This window comes from Trachurus japonicus, chromosome 8, assembly GCF_045865225.1.
Source record: "Trachurus japonicus isolate A0001 chromosome 8, Traja_1.0".
NCBI lineage: Eukaryota > Metazoa > Chordata > Actinopteri > Carangiformes > Carangidae > Trachurus > Trachurus japonicus.
In genome coordinates, this window is record NC_140914.1 from 12,931,241 (window position 1) to 12,951,342 (window position 20,102).

General features: G+C 42.5%; 1 protein-coding gene across 1 annotated transcript; it reads left to right on the forward strand.

The window, feature by feature from the left end:
- Positions 1-1,232: 1,232 nt before the first annotated feature.
- On the forward strand, positions 1,233-19,735 carry cavin1a (caveolae associated protein 1a). The gene is made up of 2 exons (XM_085783933.1): positions 1,233-2,063; positions 18,481-19,735. Exons 1-2 carry the CDS (start codon positions 1,560-1,562, stop codon positions 19,237-19,239), a joined length of 1,263 nt encoding a protein of 420 aa, XP_085640059.1. The 5' UTR covers positions 1,233-1,559; the 3' UTR covers positions 19,240-19,735.
- Positions 19,736-20,102: the final 367 nt, after the last annotated feature.

The following is a 20,102-nucleotide window of genomic DNA, read 5'->3' on the forward strand; positions in this document are numbered from 1 at the left end:
AACATTGTAACTTCTTTGCAACTATTTGGTTCTTGCACAACAAATAGACAATTTATTTCCCACTTAAACCCCTCTTGTAATTTATCATAAACAGGGAAATAAATATTACTACTATACTAGCTGGGGTTGTCATAAATATTTTGGTGTCGTATGGTTTGCAGTAAGAAGGAAGGACACTGCAATAAGGTTCATGGTCCTGTGTAATCTGGGCTAGCCTTTGCAATTATTTGACCAAACCAAATGACAGTGACAAGTGCAGCTATAATGAATTACAGTTGTTTACAGTTTTCAGTATAGGGGGACTGTCGATGGTAATTAGCCTTTTAGCTAGAATTGAGTACATTTACATTTTATCTTTAAAATATTTATCAATGTACATTGTCCCTCTTTATCAAATAAAAGGAATTGCAGTTTATTATTGGTTGCATAATTGCAATAAAGAAGAAGAAGTTTGCATGTCTGCATTGAAGCTAATTCTACAAATTTCACTTTATATGTTTGTGCAGCTCCTGATTAGTGTGTTTATTATAAATTACAGCAGTGAAATCAAAATAGGCAATGTTTATATTAATGAAGGGCAATTAATATACCAGTAACTCATGCATGGTTGCATTGAAAGACTTTTGTTGAAATCTTCAAAATAAATGGACAAATCAATGAAGTCAATTCATCAACAAATTACAGTATGTCAATTAAAAAATATGATCAAATAATTATGTTGTTCTCCTGTGGTCACAGCTCTACATTCCTTGCTGGGAATAATCCAGATAATTAATTAAAAAAAGTTATTTATTGAAACTGCGTCAGCTTTATATTTGTATGTTGATTTGATTTGAGTGCACAGCGTTGGCTCACACATTCAGATAAAAAAGGGGGATAATTTCAATGAATTAGTGGCTTAAATAGCAGAATTGTAAACAGAGAGCTCAGCAGTTACTCACACCCTCCAATGTGCTTTTTCCATATAAAACTTTATCGCTCGTTTCATTGTAAACTGATGTTTTTTGTTTTTTTTGTAGGACGGGATCTCGCCTGTGGTGGCCGTCACTTTTCCCCATTAGGGAGGAGTGTCATGTCACCATGAAGAGGTGGAGACTTCAGATATGCTGCCCTGTGCTTGGGTGTTAGGGGTGGGGTGGGGGGGGCAGAATGGGGTGGAGTCCCAGCGGCAAAGGGAAGCCTGGGTGGGGGCCGGTGGGCGTAGGAAGGGAAAAGTTTGACGGGCTGGTTTCACAGGGAGCAGAGGCATTTGAGTCAGGGCACACATGCCTCAGCTGTGAGAGGCCCTACTCCCCTTGGCTGGCTGGCATCCGAGAGCAGAGGCAGAGAGAGAGACACACACAGAGACAGAGAGGGCAGAGTGCGAGAGAGACTGAGGGTGAAGAGAGAGATAAAGTGTAAAGTAGAGTAGGAAGAGGGAAATAAGAGGTAGAGAAAGTTGTCCAAAAGGAAAGGAGAAAGGATCAGGGACTGAGTTTTTGCGCAGCAGGGCTCCCGTAGGTTGTTTTTCAGTCGTGTATTTTTATCTGTAGTGAGGCTGCAAGTTGGAGTTGACAGTCATGGCGGATGCAGGTGTCAAGAAGGAGCACACAGGCCTGGTGGAGGTGTCCTACGACGATGACGAGGTGGCTCTGGTGGGCGCCGCCACCGAACCCCCAGTGGACGACGACGACGACGACGACCCCACAGAGGAGGTGGACCTGGTGCTGGCCTCCGGAGGCAAGAGCGAAGCCCAGATGAACGGGGTCATGGTCCTGTCTCTGCTGGACAAGATCATCGGGGTGGTGGACCAGATCCAGCAGACCCAGAACGGCCTGGAGGCGCGGCAGGAGGCCATGGAGAAGTCGGTGTCCAGCATCCAGGGCGAGCTGGCCAAGCTGTCCAAGAATCACGTCGGCACGGCCAACACCGTCAACAAAATGCTGGACAAGGTGCGCAAGGTCAGCGTCAACGTCAAGACGGTGCGCAGCAACCTGGAGAAGCAGGCGGGCCAGATCAAGAAGCTGGAGAGCAACGAGAACGAGCTGCTCAAGAGGCGCCACTTCAAAGTCCTCATCTACCAGGTGACTGGGTGGTGGGGGTGGTGGTGGTGGTGGTGGGGGGCGGAGTAGGAGCTGGTTCTTCAATCATTTTGTTCTAGATAGAGAATGTTTTAATCAAAAACTCTTGGAAAATGAACATGATTAATAGTTTGCATGTGACTATTGAAGTGCATACGCTGAAATTACACATTCACCCTGAGAAGGGGTGTGTTGCATTCCCCACATCACAAAGGAAAGTCGGGAGGAAGTGTGAAATGCACCTGAAGAGCTACAAGCTTCTGACATCACATCATCATCAGATAGAGAGAGTCAGAGCTGTGTCACTGTAGCACCAAGTCCTGCCTTCATGAAGCTGAACCTTTTTATTATTGCATTACATACAAACGCTGGGCTGCATGAAAATAATTGTCGCTTTTCAGTTCCTGCAGCCTCCTAAATGTGTGTTAAGTTGAATTAGCACCTCTATAAAACAGTCTTAGCTGCCATGGAGGTAGAGTTTACTGCAGGGCTGCTGCTGCTGCTGCTGTGTTAGAGTGTGTTAGTATTAGCTCGGTGTTCCTAGTAAACCGCCAGCTGTCCTCTGCTGCGCTTTCCATGACATAAATTTCAAAAATCACTTTTTCCTCCAACGTAAACGAGGCCGTGATGTTTACGAAGTATCGCACACTGCTCTCCACTGTTGGACAGTTTGTGTGTCCGTGCTCAGACAGTGAGGTGTGGGCTTCTCCTCCTCCTCCTCCTCCTCCTCCTCCTCCTCCTCCTTACCAGTGAAGGGAATACCAGTAGCTTCCATGGAAAAAAGAAGGCAGGTATTGACCTCTCCCATTCCACAGGACTCTGTGATTACCCAACCGACTATATAAAGACCTGTGGGTGTAAATAAAAATATAAGGCCTATAAACACTGGCATGAGGGGCTACTTGAGACAGAAGCAACGCCCAACCTCTCGACTGCTTAGAGGACACAAAGTTGGCCGGCTGCTGTAAAATGAAAAGTCGTTTATATTATGAAGATGTCTCCAAAGTTGTTGTTTTTAGGGAGCACGGTATCGTCTCCCTAGGAAAGAGTTTAGATCAAACAAAACTAAATGAATAATCAAAAAATATTACTTCACATGTGAGAGCACAAACTACTGTTGTGCAACTGAGAAGTTGTTGAGCAGCTCTTTTTTTAGCCGGACGTGCTGTCATGTCTGGCTGGTGAACCTGCAGCTTGCAGCTCAGCGTGCACGAACAGCAGCAGCAGCAGCAGCAGCTCTCGATCTGGAGTTCGTCATTACACCACAAATCACACAGCCACAAAAAACTGTCAGTTTTAGTCACCTGACACACGTCACGTATCATACCTTGTGTGCAGAGAGAGGATTCTCTTAAATAAGCATTAGCTGCAGTGAATTTGCGACTCGCAGGCCTCTCGTGAGGAGAGCTTACTTCAGGATCTGCGTTAGCAGGCACGAAATTTTTCACGTCCCCCTCCCGGGATGTCCACTGTGGGAGCAGGTTACACTATCGGCATCTAGCAGAAATCCAATCATAGACACTGGGCCTTAATAAATTACTCCGCAAAGCAGGTGCCTCCCGCTGTTTGTGGCACTGTACTCGTCTTTTCAATTGCAAAATTTAAAGTGTAGGATACTGGACATAGAAGAGGAGTTGACAGTTTGCAGATGTGGATCTTGTTTCAAGTTCTTGCACTCTTTTATAAAGCTTGACATTTTAATGCTTCTATTCTGAGATTCTGGTTTGAAATGTGCTTCAACAGGCGCAGAAGAAACCACTTCCTGTTGAAGATGCGATGCTCTTATCGCCGTCTAAACCGGGCGACTGTCTGTCACACTAACAAAGCAGTTGTAAAAGCCGCAGCTTCCATGGCGCAGAAGCTGTTTCGGTCTCCCACGCCGGTCTATTTACTGCCAGGGGATGGCCGCGCCGTGTCCGGTTTAACTGACTGACAAATGGGCTGGTCAGATATTGGCACCCATGCACATCAACACTGGCTCTCAGTCAGGTTTTACCACTTTCCACTGTCTGTTTGTGTGTTAATGTGTTAGAGCGGGATACGTTTAGACTTAGTATTAGTCGAGGGACGAGATGAGAGTTAGGGTTAAGCATGTAGAGGTTATGGTTAAGGTTACCGTAAACGTCTGTGGCATTAATGTAAGGTAGTCCAGTATCCTCTCAAGTATAGTAACACTAGCGTGTGTGTGTGTGTGTGTGGTCATTCCTCTCCAATATTGGCTTTCACCCACAGTGTCAATGTCAAGTGAGGCTAGAATTTGAGTAAGGCAAGTGAAACATTTTCATAGCGTTACTTTTGCTGTGTAGGACGTTACACTCTGCTTTGTGAAGCCAATACTGACTCTGAACTGCAGGTGCAGTATTTATCCTCCCCTCCTCTGTCACTCTGTCTGTGGACTCTCTGAGAATAGCCGCGTACTGCAGGACTTCTACCCGGAAAGACTTTGACAGTGATGCTTTATAATTAAACCTGCAATGATGGTGGCACGCAGTATCCCCCGGCAACAGCAGGGTGTGGCAGTGAAGTCGTCTCAGCAGGGGTGCGGGAAGTATTCAGATCATTTTAATCACCATTTACAAGTTAAAGTAAAACTGTAGTATTCAATAAAATAAATAAAATATTTGCACCAAAAATACACATAAATCAGAAAAAGTAAAGGTACTCATTATTTATAATAATATCCCAATAGATTATAATCATTACATCAATTTATGGGCATTACTAATGTTGCAGATGGAAGTCCGACTCAAACTACTTTATATTTTACTAGGTAGCATGAATTAATGATACATACTAATTTATTAGATGACTATGCTTTGTAATATGCTAAATTATTTAAAGGGATAGTTCAACATTTTGGCAAATTGGCCCATGAAGAGGTATATTCATGCAAAACTGCTGATGCACGTTTCCATCAGGGGCAGTTTTTCAGCAAGCAGTCTCTGCGTTTGCCTCGAAAACAACTCAGTCTTGTAATGCTTCGTTATTATCTCATAGCGTGGTGAATGTGCAGGTCACAACTTGTCCATGAGAGCGTTTTGGAGTTGGTGGATTGTGTATTTGATGAATTTGATGAGGGAAACCAAGAAATCCCATGAGCCTCCGTAGCGTAGCGTTAAAGGTAACAAACCTACTGCTATGACTATAGGGATTATGGCAAAATGTTGAGCTATCCCTTTAACCAAGTAAATCTAGTGGAGTTGAATCTACAAGATCACAGAAAGTGTTTAAGTATACGAAATAGCATAAAATAAAACAAAACTTTGACTTTGAAGTTCAGTACTTCAGTAAATGCACTTTGTAGCATTCCACCAGTACAAATCTGATATAGTCAAAAATATTTTTAACACACCTCGGTCTATCTTTACATGTCTGATCTAACACTGCAACAATGATGTTGCTGTGGTTTCTCAAGGGGCTGAAATATGAAGCAGCGTGGTGCGTCGGCTGCGTCCCTAATCACATGTCTTCATTCTTGTCCAAGGATTGCCCTCACATTTTGGGGGTATGTTAGGTACAACAGTTGGACATTTACCCCCCCCCCCCCCTCTTGGGTGGTGTCTATCAGGACTTGTGAAGCCCGGCTTTTAGAATAACAAACCCCTGACTGTGAGTGTCCTTGTAGCAGCTGAGGGTCATCAGAACCCTGTGGAGCACAAATGGACACTGATGTACTTGAGCCCTGCTTTCACACTGTGTCTGCATGTGTCTTCCCTCTGGGCGTCAAGAGAGGCAAATGCGGTGGTTCAAGTTTATTTCCATAATTTCCCCGTTAGTCTCACGTTGCCCGAGATTTGAGTATTTTGGTTCTGCCTTGGGGGTTTAATTTCCTGTTGAAGCGTTTGCTCATGGCAAATTATCAGGAAATAAACCTAGATGGAAACTGTTAACAACAACAACAAGATCCTGATGAGATACTGTGGCTTTTATGATGCACAGTGATGGTAATATATAATCATTGTGAATTTGTGGTGGCTTTTCTGTTTCTGCCAACAAGGACAAGTCACTTTATTCGTGCCCTCTGTGGGTAGATTCGGTTTACAGTGAAGTGAGTCGGCCTCCGTTTACACAAAATAGGGGTAAAAAAGCAAGCAAGTACGATAAATAAAAAAAACAAGATAAAACATGATTTAAGAGTGCAAGATCAATAAATAAAACCAAATTTCCTTCTCAGTCCTGTATTACTGTTACTTATTCAGGCCTGGAAATTTGTATATCTATATACACTGTCACTTATAAAGTTAGAATAATTTTTTTTTTTACTTCTTCTCGTGAAACTATTGTGACAGTGTGATTTATTATATATTCTAAAAAACTTTATTGATCAATCTCTTCCAAACATATCACTGTGAAATAGAGGAATGTGTCTGAAAACAAAATTATTCCAACTGTGTGTACGGTATATATATTTTTAGGAGTGTGTTACCCTCAGTCATGCAAGATTAAAAATGTAAAAAATATGATTTAGTTTTGTTGTTTAAACCAAAAAATGTTAGTTCAGCCCTCCATGTGTTCCATGCGGCCGGTCCAGGCAACAGTAGGAGGCTTGTACAGAAGAGGGGCCTGCTGTGTGGTAGCGGTCTCCGCAGTAGCCCCAACACTTCTTTCCACAGATATCACAAATTACAACAGAGCGCTCAGGACACAGGGTCAGACACAGTCCTCCAAGGGTTGTCTGTTCCCAGGCAGATGGCTCCGGCTTCATGCTGGTCCTCTCCATGCAAACAGAAGCCACAGAGGGAGATTTGTCTTTGCCTGATTTGCTATAAATCTAATTTGATTTAGTTCTTTTACGATGCCTAGAGAGAAGTCACTCATTTCCTGGAAACCAATGCTACACCAGCAGTGGGGTCACAAAGTGAATCCGATGAAATTCTTTGAACTGGAAGCTCAGTCACATCCACCGATCAACCAGTCATAACAGCCAGTCACCAAATGTCTGCCTTTATTTTATTTAATTGCTCAATTTAGTTGCTCAACACGTAACCGGGCAATAGGAAGTAAATAAGTACAAAGTGATGACGACTGCGTGGAAAGCGTGACGTGGGTCAGTTTGTTAACAGTAGTTTGGTAGCACTGCACAGCACTAATGGAGATGTGCAGAAGTGACTGGAAATGTAAGTTAGCTGTAGTGGCAGTAGATTGTGAAAGATGTATTAACAGTTCAACAGCAGCAGAAAAGGGAGGAACTCTATATCTGGATGATCCACAGGAAAGAAGGAGTTCCTGTGTGTCATTACACAGCCTTCCACCTCAACTTAAAAAAAAAAAATGTGATTAATACCAGCTAGAAAAGTGGAATTTGCCACATCTTCCATGTTGATGCATTGAATTTGAAGGCAGCTTAAGTTCTTTATAACCAGTAAAACACTGTAGTTCCTGCAGGTCCCAGTGTGAGTTCTCATTTCAGTGATACATGTTTATAAAACCTTTTCCTTAAGGTGTGATTCAGCCGTCAGAACCAGAGTATTGTGTGTCTGTCATAATGCACATTATCCGTTTGATTATGTGGATTAATCCAGTCTTTGCAACGTGATAGTGTGTGTCCATCAAGAGTGTGAGACAGAGCTGTGTGTGTCTGGATTCAGCGTGTTTGGCTGTGGTTCAAGGACAGTGATAGCCATGTGCTCAACTCTATTAGGGCGATGTAAGACTTCTCAGTTACAGTCTACTTATTCAACACCGAATTCACAGACCTTCTCCGGAGCTCGGATCATAGCTAACAAGCCTCACTACTACCCCGACCCAGCCCGGCCCAGCCCAGCCCACGTCTCTTTAATATCCATTAACCAAACTCAGACGGGTATGAAATAACTCAATTCCACTTAACTGCAGACGCGGTGATTCAGCCAAAGCCTTTTTTGGCAGCTTCAGCTCTGAATCTTTGTTTCCAGACATAAATCAGATCTCAGCCTCATCACACACACACATACACACATACAGGATAGTTATAAAGCTCTTAACCAGCCTCTTGCAGGCACCAGTAAGCAGCCGAGGAGGACCGAAGCACTCAACTAGCAGCACCAAGTTGGTGTTGTGATTCATCCTGCTGGCATCTCTGCGCTTCTCCTGCCAGCACGCCCACTTGTTCTCCTCCCTCACCTCTCTGCCCCGTCGCCCCCCCACCACTGTCGACTTAGCCCCTTTTTACTCCCACTCACAATTCTAATCCAGGACTAAAGGCACGGCTTGTTCACTATTTGCCAGAGTGCTTGTTCACTATGTCGCTCTCTTCCTGTCGCTCCTCTCTGTCTTTCTCTCCCGCTCTGGTCCTCTCTTTCAGTGGAGTGGAAAGATATCTGGAAGGCTCCACATTTCACTGTTGCATGTCAGCTACTATGTTGAGCCAGTGCTGAGTTCCAGTACTTGGTGGCGTGTGAGCACCTGCATGCAAAAGATTTCTTAGTAGTTCATGCAGGTTGCTTATATTATGGCATAATTGGGAGTCAAAAAAATTGAGTTAAAATTCTGAGGACACCTGCCCTTCAAAGAAAAGTTCATCATTTTAGGGAATATACACATTCTGTTTCTTCAGTCTTCTTGTCTAACTCTTGACAAGAAGGCAAATCAATTTCCCAAAATGTCAAACTACTCCTTTAAAGTTAGACTTCTCTGCTAGTTCCCTCCTCTCGTCTGATTTGTTTTAGCAGGGATCAGCGACACCATGGCGCCAGAATTTGGTTTCTTTTGGCTTCTCTAACTGAATGTGGATGTGAAAACACCCCGACCCCACCCTCTCTTTTTCTTTTTATCATACGCAGACTTGCACAAGTGACTTTTTGTGGTTTGAAATGATCAAAACCATTGTTCCTGCTTTAAAAACCTTTCTGTCTTTCATGTCACTTGTGCACCAGCCAGCTTCTGTCGACTATTGTTCCCTTTGCTTCTCTGTTTTCCAACAACAACGACCAGTTTGAGTTGCTAAGACTCAGAAGAGACTGCATGTATCTAACCAGACTATTATCACTACGCTACATTTGTTACGGGCTGTGCTTTTTCAGATCAGATCAAGTATACAACACTGTTTGCAATATAGGGGGTAGATTTGCTGACAGTGTTTCTGCAGCCTATCCCGTGTCCCTGTAATTCATATATATGTGCAGCAGAAAGAGGATCTGTGCTTCACCAACACGTGGAAACACCACACATGGTATATAATTATTATTGACTGTAAATAGATCTACATATCTAATATACAGTATGCGTGTCTTTTCTATCAGCACAGGTGGAGTCTCCCACAGCACTTACAGACAATCTGTGATCTACATTATGTAGGTCAGACATTGTTATATTAATTTATGTGGTATGGCAATTAGAAAGTTCTTGAACAAGTGCTAGTGTGTGTGTGTGTGCAAACACTAGGGGTGGGAATCACCAGAGGGTCTGTGATACGATATTATCACAATTCTTCTGTCTTGATACGATATATTATTGCAATATTAAAAATATTGCAGCATGCTGCGATACATTGCGATTTATTCGGGAGGGGGGGTTAAACTGCAAATTATGTCTCAAAATGAAAACTTTGTTTTTTCTAATAAGATAAACTTAAAGCAGAAGTAAGTGGTCCGGTCGTTTTCGCTAATGCTGCGTTCGAGGCAGGCTTTTGAAATCGTAAATTACAGCTTCAAGTCACAACTTACGACTTTGTAGCGTTCCAGGCAACCCACTCGTGTTTTTCCGACCTGTTTTACCGGTGAAAGTCACTATAACGGCCACTCGTAACTTCCGACCGGTGAACTCGTACCAGATCAAACTGATACGACTTCACGGTCGGAAAAATACGAGTTTCCTTGAACGCACCATAACAGTCCTCGTCCCTACGTCGCCACATTCACGGCGTTCCTTGGCTGCACACACAGCCCTGCATGCCGTTCTCTCTCCTCATTGGATAAAAACTGTAGGATAGGATAAATGTTTTCTCCTCGGCTCAGAGCAGAGCAGAGTGACTGACAGACCCGTGTTTCGGTCCAAACACTCTATATAAGTGATTGCTGTCGGAAGATATAACTATTTAAGACTTCTATTAACACAAATATATCACTTACTTCTGCTTTAATAGTCTGTTCAGATCGATACTTGGCGTTTGTTTATCTATAAAATATTGCCATCCAAACTATCGCAGTACTATGCTGTAGCAATTTTTAGCAAACACCAGCAAATTTGCATGTGTACAACATCTTACAGTCCAGTTGTTTCGTTGGGTTGCGAGATATTTCTTAAGGTCCACAAGAAGATACTGCTCCTGTTGTAAGAACTGATTTTATCTTCCCTGATGCCTGATCTCACTGCCGTCTCACTGAACATCCCCATCCCGCAGCAGCAGACAGGATTTACCAGCTGGGACACCGATCAGGTCACCCCTCCATTTGAACAGTCGTAGTTGTCATCCAGCGTCTTGGCTAGCGAACAGAAATGTGTCCTCATACCACATCACTACTCTGTGTAGGCGTCTGATACCCTCCATGCTGTTTATTCCAAGATTTGTAGGCACACCCTTGATCTACTCGCCCATTGCCAAAATTAAAAGTTGGCTAAATTTTCTGCCTCAGTATATTAAGGGAAACCACTATGTTGCTTTTGATTATAAATACACCAGCAGTAAAGCAGTGGAATGGTGTAGTGTCCTGTTTCATTGACTCGGTCTGAATTTAGAAACACAAGCACCAATTGATTGATTAATTACATTATGTATCTGTGTTTGTGTGTGTGTGTGTGTGTGTGTGTGTGTGGCTGTGTGGCTGTGTTTCCACATGAATGTGTGTGTGCGCGTTGTGGCTGTTTGGATTCATGCTGTGAGTTTTTACAGTGCATGTGTCCTGTCATTCTTTTATTTACCTTAATTGAAAAAGATTTATGGAGGGCAGCTGCTCTCAGTGCAGTGGGTATCTCAAAACCTCTTCCACTGAAACTCCTGGTATTGTCTGCATATCCAGATACCAGTACAGACATCATTTAAAAGCATTTATTTATTTTATCCATACATTTATCATTAATAAAATAAGTGCTTTTGACAAGTAAAGTCTGTGACAGTTAGGTTACCCTGAAGGTAGATTTACTCTGTGTGACGATGTGTGACTGATATTGTTTTCACCTTGTCAGTCTGTGTGTGTGTGTGTGTGTGTGTGTGTGTGTCATCATGGCCTACCTACTGTAGCAGGAACGACCACAGACGTGCCTCGAGTGCTTCAGCAGGTGTTGACATGTTTATCTGTGTGAGATACAGACACAAAACTACAGGTTGGTAGCTGATATCAAAATGAAGGCTTTGAAGAGTTGGGTGTGGTCCGACCCATGAGCACACAGACTGAGTACTCAATGTAAAAACATAGTAATGGCTTCTGAGCCCTCAAGGGTGGCAACGGTTACATGTTGACGGGCACCGCAGCTGGTGTGATTCCATCGCAAGACGGTCTCTGGTTCCCACTGCTGCTGCTGCTGCTGCGGCGGCGGCGGCTCGCTGTTATTGTCACCAGGATGTGAGTTATAGACTGTCAGAGAGAGGCGGGACGTCCCGTGGGTTTTGGGTACCCTTGGGATTATGTTTTGCATGCACATGGATGTTTAGGATGATTATTCTATAAATAATACAAATGGTACTAAATTATGTTGTCGGTGTAAGAGGAAACCTTTAATTATTTGAAGACGGTATTCTTGTTTTATTCCAGGATTGCTCCACTTTGGCTTTCTTTCTTTGTTTTAGGTATTACTACTCACATAACTGGACAGTTTGCTTTAAGGTTATAACACTCTGAATTAATTTATTATGCATCGTAAATATAATGCTTAATCAATTCTCCAATGGATGTGTTTCCGCGCATGTTGGTAGCGAGGCTGCACACTAGAACAGCAAAGAGAAAAAAAGATCTGTGCAATCTGCTGTCAATTTTTCCATCTAAAGTGTCCTGGCCATACAAGTCATTCTCACACAAACAATTGCTCAGTTCAGAACACAAAGCACTGTGGGATGGCTGCATGCCGCCCTTCCCATTACCAGGTGTTATATGGGAGAAGTAATTGGTCATTAATCATTATATTGGCCTAATGTAATGTAATTGTGCTATTACAGTTTCCTGAAGCTCAGCCCAGTCCTATATTCACTTTGGTGAATTTTTCATGCTCTCACTTCACATCACATTATCCTATAAAATGGTAATCTGTGTTGTGCACATAAAAAAGGATAAAAAACAATTATAATCTTCAACATCTTCATGTTTTTTGTTCAGTGCAGTAGGATGTAGGAATTCTTGCATGTGCCTAAAATAGTGTCAATCATTCTGGCAAATGACTGGAACATTTGAGTGTTTGATTTGGCTGAAACTTAACTGCGCCCCTTCAGTGTCAATATGAATGGCACCATTAGAGAGAAAGGGACAGTTATATAATATATTCCAGCACTGTAGCTGTCAGTTCACACAGAGACATAAATGGAAAAGTACATTTGCTGTCTTTGCATGGGACTGACCCTGGGATTCCACTGGCTACAGAGTCATGGATGTGGGAAGGCTGAGCTGTGGAAAAGGGCTTCCCCCTTGTGCGTGTGTGTGTGAAATCGCAAATCACCGTGACAGAAAAACCAAAGAACTCCCTTCCTGTGGTGGGCACCAAACATGACGTCGCCATGGCGGCTGTGGGGTTTACACAGAGGCCCTTCTCTTTGAATGAATCTGTCCGTACACGGATCGGGATTGGTTGTTAATATTTCCATTACCCAACACACGCTGCTACCAGAGGAGGTTGTCATGAACAGAGTTTGCATTGTGAAAAACCCCAATATGCCTGGAGTAGTGGGCAGCTGGTCCAGTAGTCTGCTGTGAATGATTTGAGCCTGATGAAGGTGAGTGTGGGAGGCTTCAATATTAATGACCTGAGCACATTAGCCTCCTTATTTTAGCCTGCGACCACTCTTTAGAGATCAAAGCATCACGTTTCTGGACTGCATAGCGCTCCGACACGCGAACCTACACCTCTGCTTCATGTCAATCTTTCGTTTGGCCTCCTCCTCCCCCCTCCCCTTGCCCCCCGCCCCCTCTATCCTGGATGGGCACATGGGTCAGTGTGATATCACTCATTGTGAAAGCTAAGTGCACAGCTGCAAGGACTGGACAGGATCAGACAGCTGCTCCTGTGATTCACCACGGAGGCCTTTCATCACGCTGCCTCATAAGGCAGACACACACGGCTCCTCAAGGAGTGGTGTGTGCATGTACAGTGAATATTATTGTGCACAGACTTGTAATCCACATTGCTAACATTGCAATATTGTTAATAATGTTCGGCTTCTACACAAAATGGAAACTGTTGCAATCAGTCTGAGCTGAATGTAATCATTTATTTAATGTTATATTTGATATATAATACTCACGTAATACATTACATTCTATATATAATATATTTTATACATTTTCAAAAATTGAATGCACAATATATTCTGAACAGTATGTTGTGGTTATTTGTATTTATTTTTATGTTTGCAGTAGCTCAAGAGACAGAGGATGGTAAATGCCTGTGGATTTAGTCCAAGCTGCTGTGTTCTCTATATAGTTCATGTAGAGAACACTGTTTGCTCCGTTGTCCGTGGCAACCGCCGGCGAGTTAAATTACCGCCAGGTCCTTGTATGAGTCACACAGAGAGCAGTTGCCTCTGATAATATTTAGACAATGAAAAAAGCAATGCTGTTGTTATATAAACACTTCGAAAACAAGGGTTTTTGAAACAAATATTTTTCACTATGAACTGAGAAAATACCTTGGAAATAAATTAACACCCAGTTTACTATGTCCTTTCCTGTTGTGGCTGATTCATTCCCCCAGACGCTGCGGTCTTAGGCTGTTTACCAGAATCTCTCTTCAAAGTCACCCGGGGCTTTTTATTGCAGCTCCTGTGTTGTCCCTCCTTCGTAAAAAAAAAAGTTTGCTGGATGGTCCGAGCAAATCAAAGAGAGAGAGAGAGAGAGAGAGAGACAGGGACAGAGTTCACAAATATTTGAGCCAGTTTTTCCATGAGGTATGATTTACTGTACTTGGAGTAAAGAAACTTTATACCAACAGAACCTCTCACTGAGAAGAGCACACGTACACTCAGTCACCATTCCCCTAGCCTTTGTCAGTAAACACACACTTAGACACACACACAAACTCAGCTCTGAGTTTTCCACTGCCGGTAGGTGGGAGGAGAGGAAGGTAACACAGGGACACTAATGGAGCTACCATCTCCTTCCTCAAGCTTCTCTTGGTTTGTAATCAGGCAGTGAAAAGCCAAACAGGGTTTGCTGATATAATCACCATTTCCACAGATACATGGGACTGAGTCAGGTTGTAAGAATGTAAACAACAAAATGTTCCCGCTAGGAAAGTTTCGTTTTTTTTTATTATGGGTTCCCACGAATCGAGGTATTTTTTTGGACAATTACTGTCAAGCAACATGTCCTTATCAGCTTTTTCAACACTTAATTGCCCGATACTGGCATTGGCCTCAAAACTCAGTGCATCAGTCATACTTTTAAAGTACTTAATCGGAGAACCAGGTTGCAATTTGGTGAATTGCATGTGTGAATCATGTGGAATAATGCTAGGATTTGACCAGCATCACATGATAAAGCCATTCAAACCCAATCCACCAAAAAAGACCCTTAAAGCAGAAGTAAGCGGAATGTTTGTGTTAATATAAGTCTTAAATAGTTATATCTGCCGACAGCAATCACTTATATAGAGTGTTTGGTCTGAAACATGGGTCTGTCAGTCACTCTCTGCTCTGCTGTAAGCCGAGGAGAAAACTTTCCTTGTATCCTACAACCTTTATCCAATGAGGAGAGAGAACGGCATAAAGGGGCGGTCCTCTCTGTGTGTGCAGCCAAGGGATGTGCGTGAATGCGGTGACGTAGGGACGAGGGCGGGGACTGCTAACTCCATCGACTGACAGGAAGTTAGCCAAAACCACCGGATCGCTTCCTTCTGCTTTAAGGTCATTATAGAAAACTCTTTGAGTACGTATAGAAACCCTACACCATGTGGGGTGCTTTGACTTCCATCAGCCACCAGCTATAAATCATAAATATTTGCCTGTTCCCAGAAAAACATGATGATTGCATAATGTTAGTATGAAATTGACATGATCCTTGTCCGTGTTGTAATGTCCCTGTTTTGTATGACTTCACTGCTGTTTTTCCATCTGCCATGGAACCTTCCTGTTCTGGGATTGCTGTTATTTCTTATGAAAGGTGTTCACAGTTTGGCTTCATGGAAAAAAACTGTGCCTGTGCCCCTGTGTGTGTGAGGTTGGGCTCACACTCGTGCATTTGTTCGTGGGTATTTTTACACCCAGGTTGTCTTTCCTCAGAGTTATTTTTTTACAGGAACACAAGAGATGCACTTATACATGTATTTTTAAAATGTAAGCTTAACTCACTGGCTTTCAGTTTTAGCCCAGCAGCCAAACTTACCCCACAGCGGCAAACACGTTTTGCCAGGAACGTATGAGGTCACTTCTTACACAGCTATTCACTGTGTTTTTCTGTGTACTTTGAGAACACAGGATTACTGTGCAGAGGTTATCTTAAATATCATCATAAGTTTTAAATATATCTAGTGTACTTCTCCTGTTCAGTCTAGTCTGTGTTACATTGCTATGATGAAACCTATGGAAAAATGTTGCGTTGGGTTCATGCGCTCATGGATACAAAAATATCTCTCATTTATGTTATTATTACAGACCGGCCTCACTTTCCCCAGGGTGGGTGTCTGCAAAGCAGGTGCAGTGTTTAATTTAAGTTTAATTGTAACGTGCTCACAACAACTGAGAACCTCGTGTGGGTAGGCTATATTGTGGTAGAGATCTCAGCTGTTTATCCAGCTAAACTTCATTGCCCACCAGAGACAACATGAGGAGGAAGGTGGTTGCCATGGTGAGAGAGCGTTGTGTTTATCTGTTGCTGTGCAGGAGGGGAGGGGAGTCGTTGTGCAGTCAGTGGTGGTGGTGGTGGTGGTGGTGGTGGTGGTGGGTGGGGGGTGAACGCTGCAGTGGCTGGTTGCCAGAGAGCAGTACATGGAATCCAATGAGAGGGAAAGGCCAGACCAAAATAAACCTATACCGAGTGGGTCGTACAAGCCCACTCCATATGCAGCACCAGTTAAGGAGGCAGGGTCCTTCCTTCCTTCCTTCCTTTTTTTTTTTTTTTATAGGATTGTGTGGCAATATTGAGATGTGCTGCTCATGTGATCTGACAGGTGTCTGTCTATCACAAGTGAGATATCAGAACTGACATGTCATTTTTAGAAATACTACATGTTAATACTTCAGAGCACACCCCTTCAAGTTAGTCTAGAATAATTTTGATATTTCAGCGATAAACCAACACTGCCTTGACCTTTTATTTATCAGGAAAAACATACCAGTTGAAATTACATTGAAAACCGTAAATGAGACAAACTATAGTTTCTTTAACATTTTCTGATATTCCAAAATCACAGATTCACACAGTGTTCATTCTTGTCTCATGCGCACTAATCCGTCTCTGAATTCTGGAGGTATATCTAATCCGGCTACACTCTCCTGCATGTTGAAATATATGTTTGATATATTATCTCAGGGAGCACGTTTTCATTAAAATGCATTACATGCAGGCTAAAGGGGAAGAAGTCCTCGTCTGTTGCGTCACAGGAGATGATGGGAGGGGTAGGTGTTGAAAAAATGACATTCTATGGAAAGTAGAAGCTGAAGCGATGTAATCTAAAGTGACAGCCATCCAATCTCAAATGAGATTGGATGATGAGGTTGCTCGCTTTCGTCAGAGGTGATGCATTCATTTAAGCTGTTGACACGGGGATGGTGATTAATTGACAGGTTACTGTTGCCTTTATTGAACTGTTTGTTTTTGAAGTATACCCCAATGAATAGGTGTTGAGACAAACAAGCATCTGCAGTCAACAGCAGTGCTGTAACGTCTACTTCAGATGAGGCCGTGTTATGAAACAAGCTGATAGTAACCAGATTTTTCATCACCTCTCCAGAAGAGAGCATATTCTGTTTTCTACCTGATGCTAAAAATCTGATAGTGAACCCTCAGACAGGCTGGAGATTAATAATAAGAATTAATCATAAGAATACAATTTAAAATGTATATATTAAGACTTGATTAAAAGTACATGATGTTATCTTCAAACTCAGTAAAGATGGTGTAGGTGCAAGGATGAAATCCACAGAGAAGCAGTGAGGTGTGGCTCTGAGGTGCAGCAGGGGTGGGACCACTAATCCCTCATGGGGAGGGGAGGTCACAGATATCCAGTTAGGAGGATCACATTCTTTGCATGGTACTGCGTCTCCATGCGTGGATATCTGGTACCTTACTCACAGCGATCTGCCAAACACCATAAAAATATATTTGCTGCAGTGCTGCTGATTGATTGATTGGTGACTGACTGTAATATATCAGCAGCATATCGGTCGCTGCTCAATCAACTGATATTACAAAGTAAACACATGGAAATGTCACAAAAAACTCTTTGCATAACTGAATCGTATTTTTTAGTGGTAAAATGAATAACTAGAAATGTACTGTATGCAAGTGTAAACTAAAGCCTGTGCCCTCATTTTAGGTACATTTATATACAAGGTGTGATATCGCTTTAATGCTGCACAGCATATGGTAGAATTTTTTTTCTAACCACAAAGTCTTTCCTGTGAAGTCAAAGCAGCATTATAATTAAAGAGCATAATATATTTATAAATAATCTTTGTTTTATCCAAACTAATTTATCTATTAACTCATTTTTGTGGATCGGTAGATTACTCTGAAAAGGCCTTTATGTCATAACAAAGTGTGTGAATTCAAGATTTAAACATGAAAAAATGATGGCTCAGTAGCAGGAAATGAAGCTGCGGTTATAGGTTAATGCCTCTTGGCTTTAGTTTCAATATGACTGTAGATCTGCCGATGATAAATAGATTTTCTTTGAAGACTCATAGTTTTTTTTATATTTTCAAAGGATGTGTCAGACAGTGCAAAACAACACATGTTTTTTATTTCGAAGATTTACAAAATAACTGGATGTAATCCTGTTGGTGCATGAATTCTTTGGAATATGAAAAGCACCACTAGATGGCACTCTACACTTGCTACAAGCAGCGAGGTGCTTTATTCACTGACTGTGCAGATGACACATGAATCACTTAAATACCATGCTCATATTTTCAATTTCATTTCTCACCCAAAGGCCATTAACTAGACTTTCTCAGGATGATAATTTTCTCTCGACATATTAAATGAAATGTCATGATTTACATTCATCATAAAACACAATTGCCGTAGCACCACGTCTTCTAATTTTGTAGTAAGTGTCAAAGTGGAGATGCTGCTTTGTTAACACATTGTGACATCTTGATGTAATTCTGTGTTTTCTCCATTATGTTTTTCTCTCTTAGGACCATATGAAGGCACCAAAGGCATCCAAAGGCGAGACAGCAGTTGAAGGTAAAGCTGTGGAGGGGCTCGAGCAGATACCTGAGGAGGGACAAGAGGGAGTCCCAGCCAATATCAACTCAGACGAGGAGGTGGAGATTGAGGAGATTATTGAAGAATCTCGCACAAAACGCCTCCAACGCTCCACCAAGCAGCAAGTGGACAACATAAAGAAAGCCTTCTCCAAAGAGAAAATGGAGAAGACTAAAATAAAGACCAGGGAGAACTTGGAGAAGACCAAGCAAAGAACCCGCGAGAACCTGGAGAAGACGAGACAAAAAACCCGCGACAACCTGGAGAAAACCAAGCACAACCTGGAGAAGAAGATCGGCAAGCTCGGGACCCGCATGACCCCCAACCAGGAGCGCAGGGCGAAGATGAAGACCTCCAAAGATAAGGTGAAGAAGTCCCTAACCCCCGACCACACGGAGTACGCCCGCTCCAAGTCCACTGTGTACCGCGTGCCCCCCTTCACCTTCCACGTGAAGAAGGTCCGAGAGGGCGAGGAGGAGATCGTGCAGACCACAGAAATGGTGGAGGTGACCGAGAACGAGGCCCAGCCGGGAGGGGAGGAGAACGGGCTCGGTGTGCACGTGGAGGTGGAGGAAGGGGAGCTGGTGAATGTAGACAGCCCAGAGATGGCGGCTCTGTTGGAGGTGACTGAGGACTCTCAGCTGGTCATGGTGGAGCAGGACCACCTAAAGAAGGCCGCACACGAGTAGAGCGCCCCGGCTCTGCAGGGAGAGATGAAAGGATGAAGAAGGGAAGGAAGTCTTGACGAACGAGTCTAAATCACAAAGGACACAAAATTAGTCGTAGGGACTTTCTAGACGTGATCACAATCGATGACATCTTCTTTGTTTTCTGTTCTCTTTTTATTATACCCAGTAGGGATGACTTTCATATTTGCTCATCTTTAGCACACAAATAAGAAAAAACAAAACAAAAACAAAGCTAGCTTTTGAAATGTTGCTGCAGTCTGACTGGATATCCTACACCTGTATGTTTAGGATATTTGCTGTTTGTTGCTGATTTGATGATGAATTGAGTGACTATAAGGTATAAATAGTCTTTGCTATTGAGATGTAATGTATAATATAATATTAACCATGTATGATAAGCACATTGATTGGTATGGTAACAGGAAGTTGTCAGCAAGATGTACTGTATGTACTAGTAACTGATGGTTTTAGTGATGTAATGTGCAAGTGAAACAAACATGAAGGCAAGGACTAGGCCGAAGAAATAAGAAATAAAAAAATAGAGGAGGCAGGAGGAGAGAGAATGGACTTGAAGAGTTTACACAAACAATATCCTTTATATACACAATGCTTATTTGCTGCCAGTCAAATGTTACTACATAATGATTTTCACTATGTATATTGCAGATGTGAAGTACTGAAAATAGAGGCGTAATGTGTTTTAAATTATATAAATTGAAAACACTTACTGACAGCCCCTCAGTAAATGAGTTCAGAATCTGATGTGAATCTGTCACAGTTATTGTAAAACTAAGTTTTATGAAAAAAAAGCTAGTGACAACTAATAAGTTATAATGTATTATGTAACCAAATATCTCTTGAGC